The 16,687-nt window shown below is 38.9% G+C and overlaps 1 protein-coding gene across 10 annotated transcripts in view; it reads right to left on the minus strand.

Moving 5' to 3' along the window:
- The window catches only part of CFAP43 (cilia and flagella associated protein 43), a 139,718-nt gene that overhangs the window by 118,295 nt on the left and 4,736 nt on the right, over positions 1 to 16,687 (minus strand). For 6 of the 10 annotated variants that reach the window (XM_047825490.1, XM_047825492.1, XM_047825494.1 and 3 more), the window contains exons 1-3: positions 6,583 to 6,730; positions 5,323 to 5,576; positions 722 to 818 (exon numbers count right to left, since the gene is read on the minus strand). In XM_047825490.1, the coding sequence (XP_047681446.1) occupies positions 722 to 818; positions 5,323 to 5,576; positions 6,583 to 6,647 (416 nt within the window). In that variant the 5' untranslated portion in view covers positions 6,648 to 6,730. Of the gene's footprint in view, positions 1 to 721; positions 819 to 5,322; positions 5,577 to 6,582; positions 6,731 to 14,699; positions 14,739 to 16,687 lie in introns of those variants that run through there. The other 4 variants (XM_047825493.1, XM_047825498.1, XM_047825497.1 and 1 more) reach the window with 3 other exon arrangements.

Genomic DNA, 16,687 nt, shown 5'->3' on the forward strand with positions numbered 1-16,687 from the left:
CTCCCCCTGATGGGTGCCTGGCTGCCTCAGCTGGTAGAGCACGTGACTCTTGATCACAGGGGTGTGGGCTCGAGCCTCATATTGGGTGTATAGATTCCTTAAAAATAAAATATTTTTAAAAACGGAAAACTGTCCATTGCAGGAGTTTATATGATGGATGGAAGAGTGAGTACAACTTTGAAACTGGCCACATGAAATGACCCAGCAAAGACCACAGATGTGTCTTACAGGTATTTCCTATACAGCTGGCAAATGTGCTGTGCTGTTCCACTCTCTGAACATATAACTCTTCTAATGTCTCTAAAAACATTACTTTACTAATTAAAATTAAAATACTAATTATAATTGCTTCAAATTGAACTCTAATATAGAGAACATCTTAAATTCATCATTAGTGGAAAATACACACACAACTCAAAAAAAGAGTTGCTACCATTTATTTGAAGGAAAGAAGAAACTGTATGCAATTGTCATTCTTTACCCAACAAAGGAACTATTATAACACATTAACAAAAAAGGAAAGATAATTTCACTCCCATATAGCTTTTGCCCTGCCAAATTTTATGCCTAAAAGTAGCAACTCTATTAAACCTTATAATCAAAACTTTTATTCTTTCCATTTTTCCTTGTTGCACATTTTGCATGTATATGTCCTTTAATAAAATCCAGACAAGATTAAAATGTAATCCAATGAAAGGAATGCTGTAGCACACTGACTTACCAAAGGGCCAGTTCAAATTCTGGGAGAGAGGAGTAGCTAGCCAAGTAGGTGCCACAATAACTGAATGAAAGTAAAGTGTAGTCCAGAAGAACACTGCCTAAAATATAAAATCAGTTACAAGGGTTTAATCATTGTGTTCAGATTAACTACAGTCTTATAGTTTATCTCCCTTATCTAATGATTTTCACATAATTCAAAAGCATTCAGCTCCTGGAATAACAGATCTCCTAGGTAATTTCTAAGATTATGAACAGAAAGCTAAAAGCAAAGTTAAAATTCCTTTTTTTTTTTTTTTTACAGCTATTAGAGTTGAGGTACCTGGCTGGTTCAGTTGGGAAATCATGCAACTCTCAATGTTAAGTTTGAGCCCCACAGTGGGTGTGGAGATTACTTTTTTTAAAAAAGAAAAAAATTAGGGGGGCACCTGGGTGGCTAAGTCAGTTAAGCATTCGACTTTGGTTCAGGTCATGATCTCAGAGCTCTTGAGTTCAAGCCTCTCATCAGGCTCTATGCTGACAGCTCAGAGCCTGGAGTCTGCTTTGAATTCTGTCCCCCTCTCTCTCTGCCCCTCCCCTGCTCATGCTCTGTCTCTTTTTCAAAAATAAACATTAAAAAATTTTTTTTTAAATAAAAAATTAAAGATATGAGAGTAAATTAAGACCATTAGGTCACTGTCCCTAGACTTCAATCAGAACTGAGTGTATTGAACCATGGATGTCGTAAGTATAATTTGAAATGACCCAAGAACTAGAATATGCTCCATAAATATATGAAACACTGTAATTAGAAAAGTTATTCAAACGTTAAATACTTTGGGGAGTTGTAATCATTCCAGCTTACTTCCACGTCTCTATGTCTTGGGCCACAGCAGGCCCTTTGCTTAATATCTTCTGGTTCTAGGAACAATTATAAAAAAGTTCTATCTCATCCATCCCTGTAGTTGAAGACATGAAACATGACTCTAAAAACCTTAGTAACAATGTGTTTACAATGTGTGTCATGAGGACGCTAAGACAAGGAAGTATCTGCTTCTGCCCTCCTGTGTATAAAGATCCGGTTTCCCCCACTCTACCTGCTGTTTTTCAATGTGGTTCCATAGGTACAAGTTCTGCCTTCTCCCATGTCTTTTTCACATGCAGGTCTCTATTGCTAGTTCTCTGTACTTTTCGTGGTTGTTTCCTGCTTTTTTTGCCCTTCTCACTTTAACTGACTAGAATATAACGCTAAACTTTGTTGTTCGTTGAATTTATTTAGCCCAGTTTGATTAACAAAGAAAACTTGTATTAACTGAGCAAAAATAAAAGGTTTTCTGTGGAATAGAGGCCTCAATAGAATAATTTCTATCCTTACTATAGACATTTCCTCTCATAAATTAAGATTATTCATTTTATATTTTATTTATTTTAAATTTCTAAAAATGTATGATGTTTGAATATGAAAAAAAAGCTTTAATGTTTATTTAGTTTTGAAAGAGAGAGTTCACATGCACAATTGGGGGAGGGGCAGAGAGAGAGGAAGGGGTAGAATCCCAAGCGGGCTCCACAGTCAGCAAGGAGCCCAATGGGGTACTTTATCCCACAACCCTGGGATCATGACCTGAGCTGAAGTCAAGAGACTGACAACTGAGTCACCCAGGTGCCTCTCCCCGCCAATAAAAAGCTTTACAAGAAAATATATCCTCTGTAATCTCACTACCAAATTTGGTAAATTTCTGGTATTTTCTTCTATGCTTACTTGTCAATAAACATTTTTTTTTACTTAAATATAACTTTGAAAAAATACATAACATTGCTTTTTATAGCTATAACAATCATGGTTTAAATATTATGTATAATAATTCATTTTAAAAACTTGGATCATACAGTGTTAGTCCTATTGTTTACATTATATAGAGCATTTTGTCATAAATAATTCTTCAAAATCAATTTTTAATGCTTATATAATACCATTTATGGGATATTTTCACATATTTAACCATATTCCTATTACTGGGGATGTAGGTGGTTTCCAATCTTTTTCTATTATGATAGTGCCTTTATCTCCTGTGCATACACATCTTTGACTATTTCTGATTTCCTTAAAATTGAATTCTAGTTCTTCAACTGAGTTTAACTGGGTCAAATACGGTAATGTTTACTTCCCAGAAAGATTGTATCAATCTTACTCCCACCTTATTCCCACCTTCAGCAAGAAAGTGTGTTACCAATTTCACTGTGCTCCACCTAGCAGTTATCAGCTTAAAAAAATTGTGACCTTGATAAGGAGAAAAACCTCATCTCAGTTCAAATATCAATTTTAAAAATGAACATTGAGATGGAGTATTTTTTGATATTTTGGTCATCTGTAGTTTTGTGGTTTGGGCAATTTCTTCTTCCACTGTTCTCATGGGATGTTTGGGTCTTTTTCTTATGGTTTCATAAACTCTCTAAAAATACTTGATCATATTATTTCCAAGTATCTTCCTCAGTTTATTATTTGCCTTTTAATTTTTCATGGTGTTTTGAATGTTCTTAAATTTTAAATTTGTATGCAATAATAGGTCAATTTTTCTATTTTTAGCTATTTCCTTTGTGTGAAAATTTCTTCCCCATCCAAATCATTTCAATATTCTACCATATTTTCTCCTACTTTTCAAATGGTTTGCTGTTTATATTGAACTCTTATTTTTATCTGATGTATGTTTTGACGTTCAGTATGAGTAGCAAACTTGATATGTTTGCTCAAATAGTTTTCTGTTTAAAATTTTTAAAGATTTATTTGTTGATTTATTTAAGTAATCTCTACACCCCACATGGGGCATGAACTCAAGACCCTGAGATTAAGAGTTGGATGCTCCACTGACTGAGCCAGCCAGGTACTCCTCAAATAGTTTTCTTAGCACCACTGCTGAACAATCTATATTATCTATTTTGGGGGAAGGAATGCAGAGTATCATTCATCATATACTTAGCCTTTATATATTCTAATCTTGTACCCTCTCTTCAACTCTTCCACTGATGTGGTGATCCCTACACCAATATCACACTCTTAATCGCTATAGCATCATGTTAAAAGGACCCTCTATCATGCCATCATTCTCTTTCGAATTATTTCCATCTCTACTTTTTGTTGTTCTGGAAGAACTTCAGAATCATTTCATTTAAGTACTCCTTGCTGTCTAAAACATGATAAACTTAGGAATTATTTTCTATGAACTATATAATAACAAGACTTTCCACTCAGGAATGTCTCTATATACTTAAATAATTTAAATCAATGATATTTTTGTAGTTTTCATTGAGGTCACTCGCATTTCTTCTTGAATCAGTTCTAAGTATTTAAATCACCTTAGCTATGTGAATATTTTGAAACCAGCATCCTACTGAGCATTCTTTCATTAGTCCTAGTAGACCACTGCATTACCCATAATCTCTTCTTCTATAGCTATAATTTTTGTTTCATATTTTGTTTCATTGGTTTGAAATTCCAGGCTGATATTAAATAACTGTGGTAACAACAGCTATCCTTGATGACTTAGTCATAATTTTATTGTGAATACCTTTAGAGTTTCATTTTTTAATATAAATGTTGGCTGCTGGTTTGAATTAACTTTTAATTGCTTCGACAGGGCTATAGTCAAAATAACAAAGCTGGGGAAATTTTAAAGATGAAGAGTAGTTACAGTCCATATAGACAGTTACCAATGTATGAATGAGCGATGTTTTATAAGTTGTTTTAATCTGTTGAGAACACAAATTTCCCCACAAATAAAATGCTATCAATTATAGTGAAATTCCCTGGCTTAACCCAAAGACTTATTTGACCAATAAGTCCAAAGAACTAAGACCAGTCCCAAGCTCTCCTGGGCTTTCTATCCATGATGTGTTAAATGAGGGAATCATTAGATGGAAACTCCAGTAAATGTGCAGCATCCCACTGTGGGTCACATGTATCTGTGAATAAATTAATTCTAGTAAATGTTGGGTAACGGTGACTGACATATTATATATGTGTGTGTGTGATATTCATATATGTCACGTGGATATATACATAATATATATATATAATTACATTTATTATCACTACAGCCTTAACAGTAGATACTACCATTATCCCCACACCTAAGGAAATTGAGGCTCAGAGACTTCAGAACTTGTATGACCTCAATTTACCTGGATTTTCAATAAATCATCATAAAAGAAAAAAAAAGTATTCTGGAAAAAGGTTTCAAACTGCATTTAGTGCTGTAATAGTCTACTAGTCCAGTGCTTATCAAGTTTAATGTACATATCAATCACCTGGAGAATCTTACTAAAATGCAGATTCTGATTCAGTAAGTCTGGGATGGGAGCAGTTTCAGTATTTATAACAGGTATCCTAGGTGATGCCAATGTTGAAGATAAACAGACCACAGACTTTTGAGTAGCAAGGCTGCAGTACACTGATTAAATTCTTTGTGATCAGCCCGATCCTACTTTTAAAATGTGCGACATAAAAACAAAAAACAAACAAACAAAAAAAAACAAACTGACAAACCAAAAACACCCTTCATTTGTAAGAACTAGGTTTGGTCACATAAAGAAATCCTTCAGTTACGGCAGATTACGAGTCTTGCAGGTTACCTTTTAATTTGGTCCTTCTGGTCAATCCAGGAAAGCTGTATATGTAGATGAGAGGTTTTAACCTCCGGTCGGAAAAAGCCACAACTTCATAAGGAACGTTAGTTGCCACAACACCCACAACTCCATTCATACACTGAAGTACAGTCTTTTTCTTGGTTTCAATATTAATAAATATTACAAAATTCCCACAAGGGTAGCAAATGGTGCTGTCGTTGACAAAATGAACATTCTGCTTAGGGAATCCTTGGACCCATCTTTGGGAAAAAAATGTATCACCATCAATATAATCCATTTCAAATACTTTTTTTAAACAAAGCAAACAAAAGGGCATCAAAATATTTGAAACACATCTATTCTATTTTTACCTCCTTTCTGCCCAAAACAATCTCTAAGATAAAAGAAGACGTATGCTGGCTGTGAGACCAGTGTGGAGCCTGCTTGGGATTCTTTCCCTCCATCTCCCTCTCTCTGCCTCCCCCCATTCGCGCGCTCGCTCGCTTGCTCGCGCAGACGCTCTCTCAAAATAAGAAACATTTTTTTTTTAACAAGCTTAAAAAAAAAAAAACAACTTTGAATAGGGCAGCCTACTTTGTGGTTGTGAGTCAAGTAGAAAACTGTTTCTTTACCAAGATGAAGTGTGTATAGCTGTATTTTAGATGGGAAAAAAACGGATAGAATGCAGAAAATAAATGGAATTAAGTCAACATGACTGGAGAGTACACGATACAGAATCAAACAGTAACAGAGTGCAGGTAACACTCAAGAATGTAGAAGAAAAGAAATACCACCTTCTATCTGTGCAGCTGTTTGTGCTTTCCAAAGACCACTAAAAAATGCAAACAGCTCCAAAGTTAGTGGACAGAAGGAAGGGACTGACGGTCCTAATTTAGGGTAAATCCCCAAGGATGACGAGGAAAGGATGGGAGTGTGTGTAGGGTGGTGTTTGAAAAATCAGGAGAAAACGGAATACTGAGCCAGAAAGAGGAGGCAGAAATGAAGAGTGGAAGAGAGCAATCGTGGGTAAGCGAGAAAGGGGAGGGTCGCAGAAAAACGAAGGGGTGCAAACAGCTGGAGATGTGGTCACTAAGAAGTCACACAGAGAGGGAGTCTGCAGGAGGGCGTTGGGGGGTAAAGGACAAGAGCTCAAAGTTTCCAGGAGAGCAGGTCCAAAGAATGGGAGAAAGAAGAGGGTAGGGAGGGGACTGGGTCAGAAGGAAGTTTCCGAGAGACCCGGCAGTCGCTGGGCGGAGGACGCCGCACCTCACGGACAGGGAAGGGCCGACGGAGGCGTAGGCGTTCTCCTCGCGCTCCCGGCCGTGAGCCATGGGCCAGGTTTCTCTCAGCCCGGCCCCGGGGAGAAAATGCCCGAGCCCACTCGGGTCTGCAGCCGTTCGTTACTCCGAGGTCCTCTGCGGCGCAGACTGCAAAGCGTCCGCTGTTACCACCGTATCCAGGAGACTGCAACCCCTGCTCCTATTGGCTATGCCCTGTCTGCATGCTCCCTCTCGGCCCTAGCGGATTGGTGGAAGTGCTGCCGCGTCTCAGCATATGGGAGAGCGGCGAGCTAAGCGTGGGGCGGGCCCTTAAGAGTGAGTGCTGAGTGGCCCTTGCCTGGGGCAAATAATTACAATATTAATACCAATAGCAGAATTAATATTGTGTGCTGACCACGCCAGACGTCGTTCCTAGCGCCATGCAGGCATTATTTCATTTACTCTTCAAATCGCCCATCGGCCCCATTTTATAGATAAGCAAAGTGTAAGTGATGCGAGAAAGAACTTGCCTAAGACTGCAAACTAGGACTTAAAACCAGGTATCGGTATCGCCTAAATTTAGAGTTCCTAGCCTTTAATTACTATATTACACTCTCAAACGGACCCTCCGCTACCTCAAGGAGGCAGACATCTCCAGGAAGTAACTTCATCGGAAGGCCACATCTTGTTCTTGTTTCTTCCCTTTCCTCTCGTACCCTTTTTCCCTTCCTTCCTTCCTATTCCTCTCCTCCTCACTGGCCTCCCCTTCTCTTCCTTAGTTCTTTCTTCCCTGTCTTGCCACCTTCTGGCCTTCATTTCGTACACAAATATTTACTGAGTATCTCCCGTGCATGGTGCTAGTCACTTGAAAAAAAAATGAGCAAAAGAGATAAAATTTCTTCCTTCTTGGAACTTAGAGATTGGAGGAAGATGAGGATAGACATCCACATCATTACACAGATACAGAATTATAGGTTGAATTAAGAAGAAAAGGAGCATGATACTGTGATCGCCTGTGTTGAGGTCCTCACCTAGTTGAATGGGCAGAGATGATTTCAGTGCGCATGCGCCATTTTCACTTCGAGCTGAAGGATGAGGAGCCATTGCTGGGGGCTGGGTGCTAGGGGCTGGGGTGGAGGTTAGGGGGCAGGAGTAGGATGGGCAGAGGAGAGTTTTGTAAACTGTTAGGACAGGACAGCAGATTGGATGAACAGGGAAGAGTAATGTGCCTGGAGCAGAGGGAGATGAGAAGAAAATACTGAAGATGAAGCTGGAGAAGGAACCAAGAGCCAGGTAAAAGCCAAGTTGAGAATTCTGCTCTTTCTTCTAAAAGCCAATGCAAACACATTAAATAACTTTAAGCAGGAGAATGACATGATCAGATTTATGTTTATAAAAGATTCTGACTGCAGGAAGATTATCATTTGACTAGGAGAATAGGGAAAATAGAAATAGAAGACATGTTAGGAGCCTAAGGGTCCCAGCAAGGGATGCAAAACAGGATTTTCGTGCTCACCACTATTGGCATTGGAGGGTTGGTGGGGAGTTGCATGCAGGATGTTTAGCAGCACCTCTGCCAGTAGCACCTCCATAGTTGGGACAATCAAAAATGTCTAAGGGCACCTGGGTGGCTCAGTTAGTTAGCATCTGACTGTTGATTTCAGTTTGTGAGTTCGGGCTCCACATTGGACTGTGTGCTGACAGTGCAGAGCCTGCTTGGGATTTTCTCTCTCTCTCTCTCTCTCTCTTTGCCCCTCCCCCTCTTGTGCACATTCTTGCTCGCTCTCTCTCTAAATAAATAAACTTAAAAAGATGTTTATGGACATTGTCAAATGTCTATAGTGGGGGGGGGAGTAAAATCACCCCTAGTTAAAGACCACTGATCAGTCTAAAAATTAGAAGGTAAAAATCTATAGGATTTGGTGTTGGATTGATAAAGAGGGGTAAAAGAAAAGGAAGAATCAAGGATCATCTTGGATTTCTGATTATCATAGTCAAAGAGAGTGGTACTCTTCACTGAGATGGGGTGAAGAAGAATCAGAGACGTGTGTTTCTGCTGTAAAGATTGTGTTTTTTTTGCTGAAATGGAAGGCAACACACACGCAGTGCTTAGTGTTAAAGAACCTCACAGAACTGGGTGACAAAATCCCACATTTCTCAATCACAGGGGGAAGTGGCATAAAGAAAAGTCAAGCTTTCCGCTCTGGTAATTCCTAAACCCTGGACAGTTTCTGCTGCCACTTCCTCACTAGTTGGCTTGTATTTGTGTTTTGACTAAGCCCTCCAACCGAACATACCTTTAACCACAACCTGAGCATCTTGTTTATTTTTTTAAGTTTATTTATTTTGAGAGACAGAGAAAGTGATTGGGGGAGGGGCAGAGAGAGAGGGAGAGAGAGGGAGAGAGAATCCCAAGCAGGCTCCGCACACTGTCAGTGAGGAGTCGGATGCAGGGCTTAAACTCACTAACTGTGAGATCATGACCTGAGCCAAAATCCAGAGTCAGATTCTTAACCAACTGAGCCACCCAGGCGCCCCTAGCCACAACCTGAGCATTTTAAAGCCAATACCAGAGAAGAATGTGATGAGGCAAATCCTGCCACTGGGTAAATAAATGGTAGGTAGAAGATATAAGGGAGGCAGGAAGTATGTACTCTGGAAAAGAGATACTGACCAGGCTGGCATCAGCCATGACCCTGGAAACCCTGAACTTGCCCAGTGCTAGAGCAAAAGAGAAACGAAATGGAATCAAATTGGAAAACCCCATTTTATAGCTATCTTACTGCATGAAACCCTGACTGCAGTTTAGATTAAAAAAATGTCTCCAGCTGGGTTTCTGTGATATCTGTTGTTGATATTCGTGAAGAGACGCCCTAACCTTTACATCGTATCAGTTACAGGAAGATTAGTGGCCTTTCTTAGTCTGCAGCGGGAAATATAGATCATCCCCAGGAAATGGACTGGTAGGGGTGAATCAGGAAAATCTGTTCCAGTGCTCACTCTGAAAGATTTACAAACAGTAGAAACAAAATCTTTCTCTAGAAACAAGTTCTTTCTCTAATCAGTGACCCCAAGGAGCAGCCCTGAGCGTCCTAAGGTGACAACTAGTATGTTCCACCATTTGGGGGAAGCATCCAACCCACCTAAGCACAACCCACACCTCTCAACTCCTTTTCTCCTTGCAAATCTCCTCTCTATCACCCTTAGACTAGTCCTGGACAGAATAAGCCTAATCCTCAGCATTAAGCTTTATACCTTTGTAGAACTCAGCTCAATGCCCCCAAAAAGCCGTGGTCAATTCAAGTTCATTGAACCATAAAACCAAAACTTGTCCACAACCAGCCACAGAACAACAACAACAAATAGTTGTTTCCCACTAAGAGATTGTTTCATTCCTGGCTTCTCTTGGGTCCCAGTCAAACTCCATGATATCTGAAAGATGAATTTTCACTAAAGTTTTCACCCACTAACTCGGTTTTCTAGGATCATTTAAACATGGGAAAAGATTATACAGCATATATAGGAACGCATTTCATTAAGTAGATGAATAAATGTGCTTTTTGTGAAAGGTAGCAATGTTTACATGAAAAGTCAAAAAAGCAAGAAACTAACATTGTTTCTCTGGGTAAAAAGAAATGTAAGTAATGAATGTTTTTAAGGTAAAGGAATAACAATTTGCAAAAGAAAGTAGCTTCCTATTCTCTGGTAATTGGCCCATTTTATAATAGTGATGATAACAAACCACAATTTCTTGAGCTCCTGTTTTTTGTAGAGAACTTCATAAAATCTGGATCCTCCCAACAACCATGGTACAGGGCAAACTGGGGCTCAGAGAGTTGAAGCATGTAACTCAAGTTTGGACGCATGGCTCTGCGCAGATTTCCTCTCCACTCGGCAATGAGAACAGCTAACTCTTTTTATGCCACTGCTCTGCGTCTGCTACACATTTATGAAACATGTATTATTTTATCCCTATTGCAGAGACATGGAAATTGAGTCTCAGGAAAGTCAAGAATTTTGTACAGAGTATCACAATCTTAAATGGATTTGAACCCAGGTGGAATTAATTATATGAAAGAACCCTTCTTTCCAGACATGTGAAGACTTGAAATTTTAAATCAAATTGGGCATTTAAGTTGAATTGAGCATTTTCCCGGAAGAAGAAGAAAAATAGGGAATCCTTCATAATTCTTGGAAGTTTTAGAATAAAGAATATGGGACCAGGTTACATTTTTATGGTAATTCTGAGCCAATTAGTAAAAATGGATGAACGTTATTATTTTGTGCATTTAACCTAACGTATTCAGGTTTATTTTCACATTTCAAATATTTTTGTAGTGTGTGTAAAACATAGCTGTATGATTACATTTCATGTCCCAAGTTGCTTACCTTGATCTTGATGCTGAAATAACTACATTTGGTTGAAACATGAAAAGGATTTGTAATCAACATCCAAGTAAATAATACACTGTTATTAAATAGTGTAAATAATACACTGTTATTAAGTAGTAAATAATACAGTGTTAGACAATGCTCTAAAGAAGGTGACTAAGAAAGTTAGTTTAAGGGGGAGAGGAGAGATTGTTACATCAGGCCCACCCTGAATTCCAAGGCAAGAATATAGGCAAGACACCTGTAAGCCATTTATCCAAGTATTTTTAGATAATTTATTAAAATTTAAAAGTTGGAATGCCCTGGTGGCTCAGTTGGTTAAGCGTCCAACTCTTGATTTTGGCTCAGGTCATGATCTTGTAGTTTGTGAGTTCAAGCCCCTCATTGGTGCAAAGCCTGCTTGGGATTCTCTTTTCCCACCTCCTCTGCCCCTCCCCCAGTGCGCGCTCGCGCGCGCGCGCTCGCTCTCTCTCAAAATAAATAAACTTTAAAAAATGAAGTAAAATTTAAAACTCAAAATACAGGGGCGCCTGGGTGGCTCAGTCGGTTGAGCGTCCGACTTCAGCTCAGGTCACGATGTCGCGGTCCATGAGTTCCAGCCCCATGTCGGGCTCTGGGTTGATGGCTCAGAGCCTGGAGCCTGCTTCCGATTCTGTGTCTCCCTCTCTCTCTGCCCCTCCCCCGTTCATGCTCTGTCTCTCTCTGTCTCAAAAATAAATGAACGTTAAAAAAAATTCTAAAATAAATAAATAAATAAATAAATAAATAAAAAGTCAAAATACAAATTACAGGAATGAAAATTAAAAATTCAAATCAGGGGGCACTGGGTGGTTTAGTCAGTCGAGCATCTGACTTCAGCTCAGGTTCATGAGTTGAGCCCCACATGGAGCTAACGGCACAGAGCCCGCTTAAGCTCCTTTGTCTCCCTCTCTCTCTGCCCCTCCCCAACTCACACACACGTGTGCTCTTTCTCGCGTGCTCTCTCTCAAGAATAAATAAACATTAAAAAAAAATTCAAATCAGAATTTTAAAATGAAGGCAAAATTGTTATTTCATTTTTTATCATAATTAAATCTTAAAATATTTTATATCAAACACTGTAATTCTAGTGTTCAGTATCCATCTAGTCAAAGTGAAGAATTGGTGTCAGGCTCCAACATGTTTCATCTAGTCCCATGTACATAAATAAACGTAGGCATAATAAGGTTTGTATTATATTGTAACGCATTCCACAGTCTCATGTGTTACTAATGCCAATACCACACGAATTCATGAGAACCCCTGGATGCACAAATTGGAACCCAAAGAGAATTAAGAAAATGGTCACTTGATTCTACTGAGAAAGGGTCCTTAATTATGAGAGCAGCCTAATGCATTCATACTCTCAGCAGCAGAGGACTAGACACATTTATTATCTGTCTTTTCTCATATCCAAGCATTTCTGCCACTCAGATCTTCCCTACACTCCCTAAATAGTTTCTCCCTCTGATGTCAGTCAGTAGTGATACATTCCACAAACCTCACAGTGGTCAAAAACAGTAAGTAGTCTGGTTTTGAGGACCTAGGGCAACAATGGAGAAACCCGGGGCGAGAAGAGGGCTAGTCACTATGGTAGAGCTTTAGGGTTGCCATGGTTCTGCGAGAACGTGGAGTGCTGTATCCTGCACGTTGGTGGCATGGGCTCTCTAAAGCGTGGGGTCCCTGGCAGGGGCACTCCTTGCTGCGTCTGTGGATGGTACAATGTCACAGATGTTTAACAAACTACGGAGTGAAAGATAAAATAGCGTAGGAGGAAAGCTTTGTGGGAGATGGTGAAAGGGGGAAGCAATGGAATTTATTAGATGACAAAAACAGTACAGTTTAACAAAAAGTCGGGAAGTTAGTTACTCCTGCAGAAGGTATCTGGTTGTGGAGGGCATTGGGATGGGCTGGGCGAGACTTCTGGGCTCACCTGGGGCCTTGGATCCCTGGCAATTTTGCAGAACACTGAAATGAATGTTAATTAAAAATGAAATTTTATAGTATATTACTCTCTTGTGAAAGTATAAACAAGAAAATATATCTATGACTCTATATATCCATATATCTATGGACTCTAACATGGACTTCATTTAAATAGAAATCCAGGGGCCATTAGTAGATAAAAATGAATGAATTCGCCGTGTGCCATAAATATCACTTAAAATAGCATTTTCAAGGAGTATTAAGTACAAAGTTTTTGAAGAGCAAAGGTTTACCATCATTACATATTCAAAATTTGAGTTTGGATGTCCTCCTAAAAAGCTTCAAGGTTCATCCCCATTAAATTCTCCATTGTACCTTCTCATAAAAGTAAAAGCTTAAAAGCAGTAAAATCCATCAGTACGTTCCATTTTATATCCTTTCATCTTATTTCCCTTCCATTTCCTTTGCCCATAGGGTCTTTCATACTCATAATCCCTTGAAGTAGAAGCAAAGAAACAGTGCTTTCAAAAAAAATACATGTTCTGTGGCCATATGTTTTTACTGGTAGAAATCTGGCATGGCAAGTTTAGACTTGGACGCTTCATTATATTCTATGACAAAAACTTGAGTCCAGAATGAGAAAGTGAAGATGAAGTGGTGAAAATACATATTTGAATTCAGATTATACTCTCAGAGGCTATGTGATTTAGAGAAAAGAGCCCCCAGCCTAAAAGTTTATGTTCTTATTCTATCTGGCTTCTTACTAGGTATGTGATACTGGAAAAGCCAAAAACATTCTGAAATTTAACTGCATCATCTGTAAAGTGAATCTGATATTTTTCCCTGCCTACCTCCGCAGGATTGTTTATGAGGATCAAATGAAATGATATACATAAAAATGACTTTTTTTTATTTAAAAAAAAATTTTTTTTTTCAACGTTTATTTATTTTTGGGACAGAGAGAGACAGAGCATGAACGGGGGAGGGGCAGAGAGAGAGGGAGACACAGAATCGGAAACAGGCTCCAGGCTCTGAGCCATCAGCCCAGAGCCTGATGCGGGGCTCGAACTCACGGACCGCGAGATCGTGACCTGGCTGAAGTCGGAGGCTTAACCGACTGCGCCACCCAGGCGCCCCATAAAAATGACTTTAAATGAAATGTACAATATAGGCAGATGGTCCTGTTACATAGTTACATAGTTGCAAGTCAGCTGCAAGTCCCTCAGCTACTGAGCCTGGGAAGGAAGGTGATTTATACTCACACTGAAAGTAGGCAGTGCATAGATTACTAAGGTGGGTTAAGGCTAAGAAAGAAGATTATCAAATTCCCTTGAATTGTTCATTAGCATTGGTAACACGTTTGTGTTCTAGAGCAGTTATGGGTTGTAACACCTTAGTGATTTGTATGATTTGTTTACTAAGTTGTGACCAACAGCTTTTTGTTACTGAAAGAACATAAACAAAATCTCACAAAGCATCCCACAGGGTAGGGTAAATAAAGTCTCAGGGGTGTGTGTGTGTGTGTGTGTGTGTGTGTGTGTGTGTGTGTGTTTGATCACTTTAAAAATGTGATTTAAAAATGACTTTAAAAAAGTCAGTAAGTACATTAGAGGTAACTGTGAGCAAGACATACTGAATTTCATCAAATTTCAGATAAAATTATTAAGGGGTAAAATCTACCAAAAAATTACAAAAGAATCCTTTCTCATCACTCAGAATTTTTATTTTATATTTATTGAAAGTGCTCTTTAAAATTTAGATTTTTATCATAAAAGAACTAAAACTTACCTAGAAATAGATTTTTATCCTGGAGCACCTGGGTGGCTCAGTGAGTTAATCATCCAGCTCTTCGGCTCAGGTCATGATCTCGAGGTTCCTGAGATCAAGCCCTGAGTTGGGCTTTGCACTGACAGCGCAGAGTCTGCTTGGGATTCTCTCTCTCTCTCTGTCCCTCTTCCCTGCTCTCTCTCAAAATAAATAAACATAGAAAAAAGAAATAGGTTTTTATCCTATATCACTCTCTTGTGTAAGTATAAACAAGAAAATATAGGGGCACCTGGGTGGCTCAGTTGGTTAAGCATCTCACTTCAGCTCAGGTCATGATCTCACAGTGAGTGAGTTAGAGGCCTGAGTTGGGCTCTGTGCTGACAGCTCTGAGCCTGGAGCCTGCTTCAGATTCTGTCTCCCTCTCTCTCTGCCCCTCCCCCACTCATTTTCCCTCTCTCTCTCTCTCTCTCTCTCTCTCTCTCTCTCAAAAATAAATAAACATTAAAAAAAGAAGAAAATATAAATGATGTGAGTTAAGGTTTTCCTACAACTTGTTCACTTTTACAACCCAGCTATTTTGAACAATTTCTCAAGTCAGAGTCATAGGTATTCATTTACCACTACCTCATCTGCCACTCCCCACCCCCTGCATTGTCCTCTGTGCCAATAAGAGCATTTCATTTAATAATGGAAAAAGGGTGCCCTCTTATTATCTCTGGGATTTTCTTTCAAGCCATTGGCATCCACCCTGCAAAGTTCAAGCACAAGCAATAACATCCATGTCAGGATTGCACCAAGCCTATAGTGATTTTAAGATATAGCCCAATTTTCAGAAGTGTTCAAAAGTGGAGAAATGTACAGCTTAGAATTAATGAAATATGGCAGTAGTTAAGAGATCAGACTGTGATGTCAGTTCAGAATTCAAAGACCCATTCCACCATTCAGAAGTATGTTGCTGTTGGAAAGCCACTTAATTTCTGTCCCTGAGTTTCCTCATCCATGAGATGGTAATATTAACAGTATTTCTGATTTAATTTTTATTTAATTATTTATTTTATTTTATTAATTTTTATTTAATTTAAATTTTAATTAAATTTAATTAATTTATTTAATTCTTAATTTTTATTAATTTAATTTTATTTAACTTTTATTTAAAGTTTAATTAAAACTTTTTCATGTAGAACATTTAGCAGACACCTGGCAGGCAGTATGCATTCACCAGAGGGAATTATATCCTATATGCTATTTTACATTTCCATTTAACAGTATACCTTGAACATATTTCTGCATCAGTATATATATAACTACTTCATGCTTTTGGGGAGGAAAAATTTTTCTCTATCCTTCTAGATTCTTTTGGCTGGTCTAAGAATTAGATTGACATGGGAAAGATTAATAGGAGAAAATCAAATTTAATTATGTATGTTTGGGGAATCCACACAAACATGAAAGTTTCCAAAAATAGGCAAAATGAGGTATATACCTCATCTTGAACTGAGAAGGGGGTAGGGATCTGGGGTTTTAACGGGAGGAGACAATTTCCAGAAAACAAGATGAAAACAAGCAAATGCTTCCTAAACAAATGTTTGTGGGGCCATACAAAAAGAATGAGACACAGAGAGGAATTTTAAAAACAAACTTTGCTATGTTTCTTCCTGTCTACCACACCTAGTTTATCTTAGGCTGTTACTTATGATAATAGCTCCCTTCTTGGAACAGGTCTTTCATGCAAATTCTTTCAGGTATTCAGGGAGAAGGTCAAAGGTTCTTCCTGAGCCTTCTGTTTCTTACAAATAATCAGCCTAAAATAATCCATATGCCAAAGAAACACATTTTGGGGTGGCAAAATTTTCTCCCCTACAGTCCCTTTTAAGAGTAGTTAGGTTGGGGGGCACCTGGGTGGCTCAGTGGGTTAAGCAGCCAACTTCCAGCCAGGTCATGATCTTGCAATTGGTGAGTTCCAGCCCCACATAGGGCTCTCTGCTCTCAACACAGGGCCCGCTTCTGAG

This window comes from Prionailurus viverrinus, chromosome D2 (genome assembly GCF_022837055.1).
Source record: "Prionailurus viverrinus isolate Anna chromosome D2, UM_Priviv_1.0, whole genome shotgun sequence".
Taxonomy (NCBI): domain Eukaryota; kingdom Metazoa; phylum Chordata; class Mammalia; order Carnivora; family Felidae; genus Prionailurus; species Prionailurus viverrinus.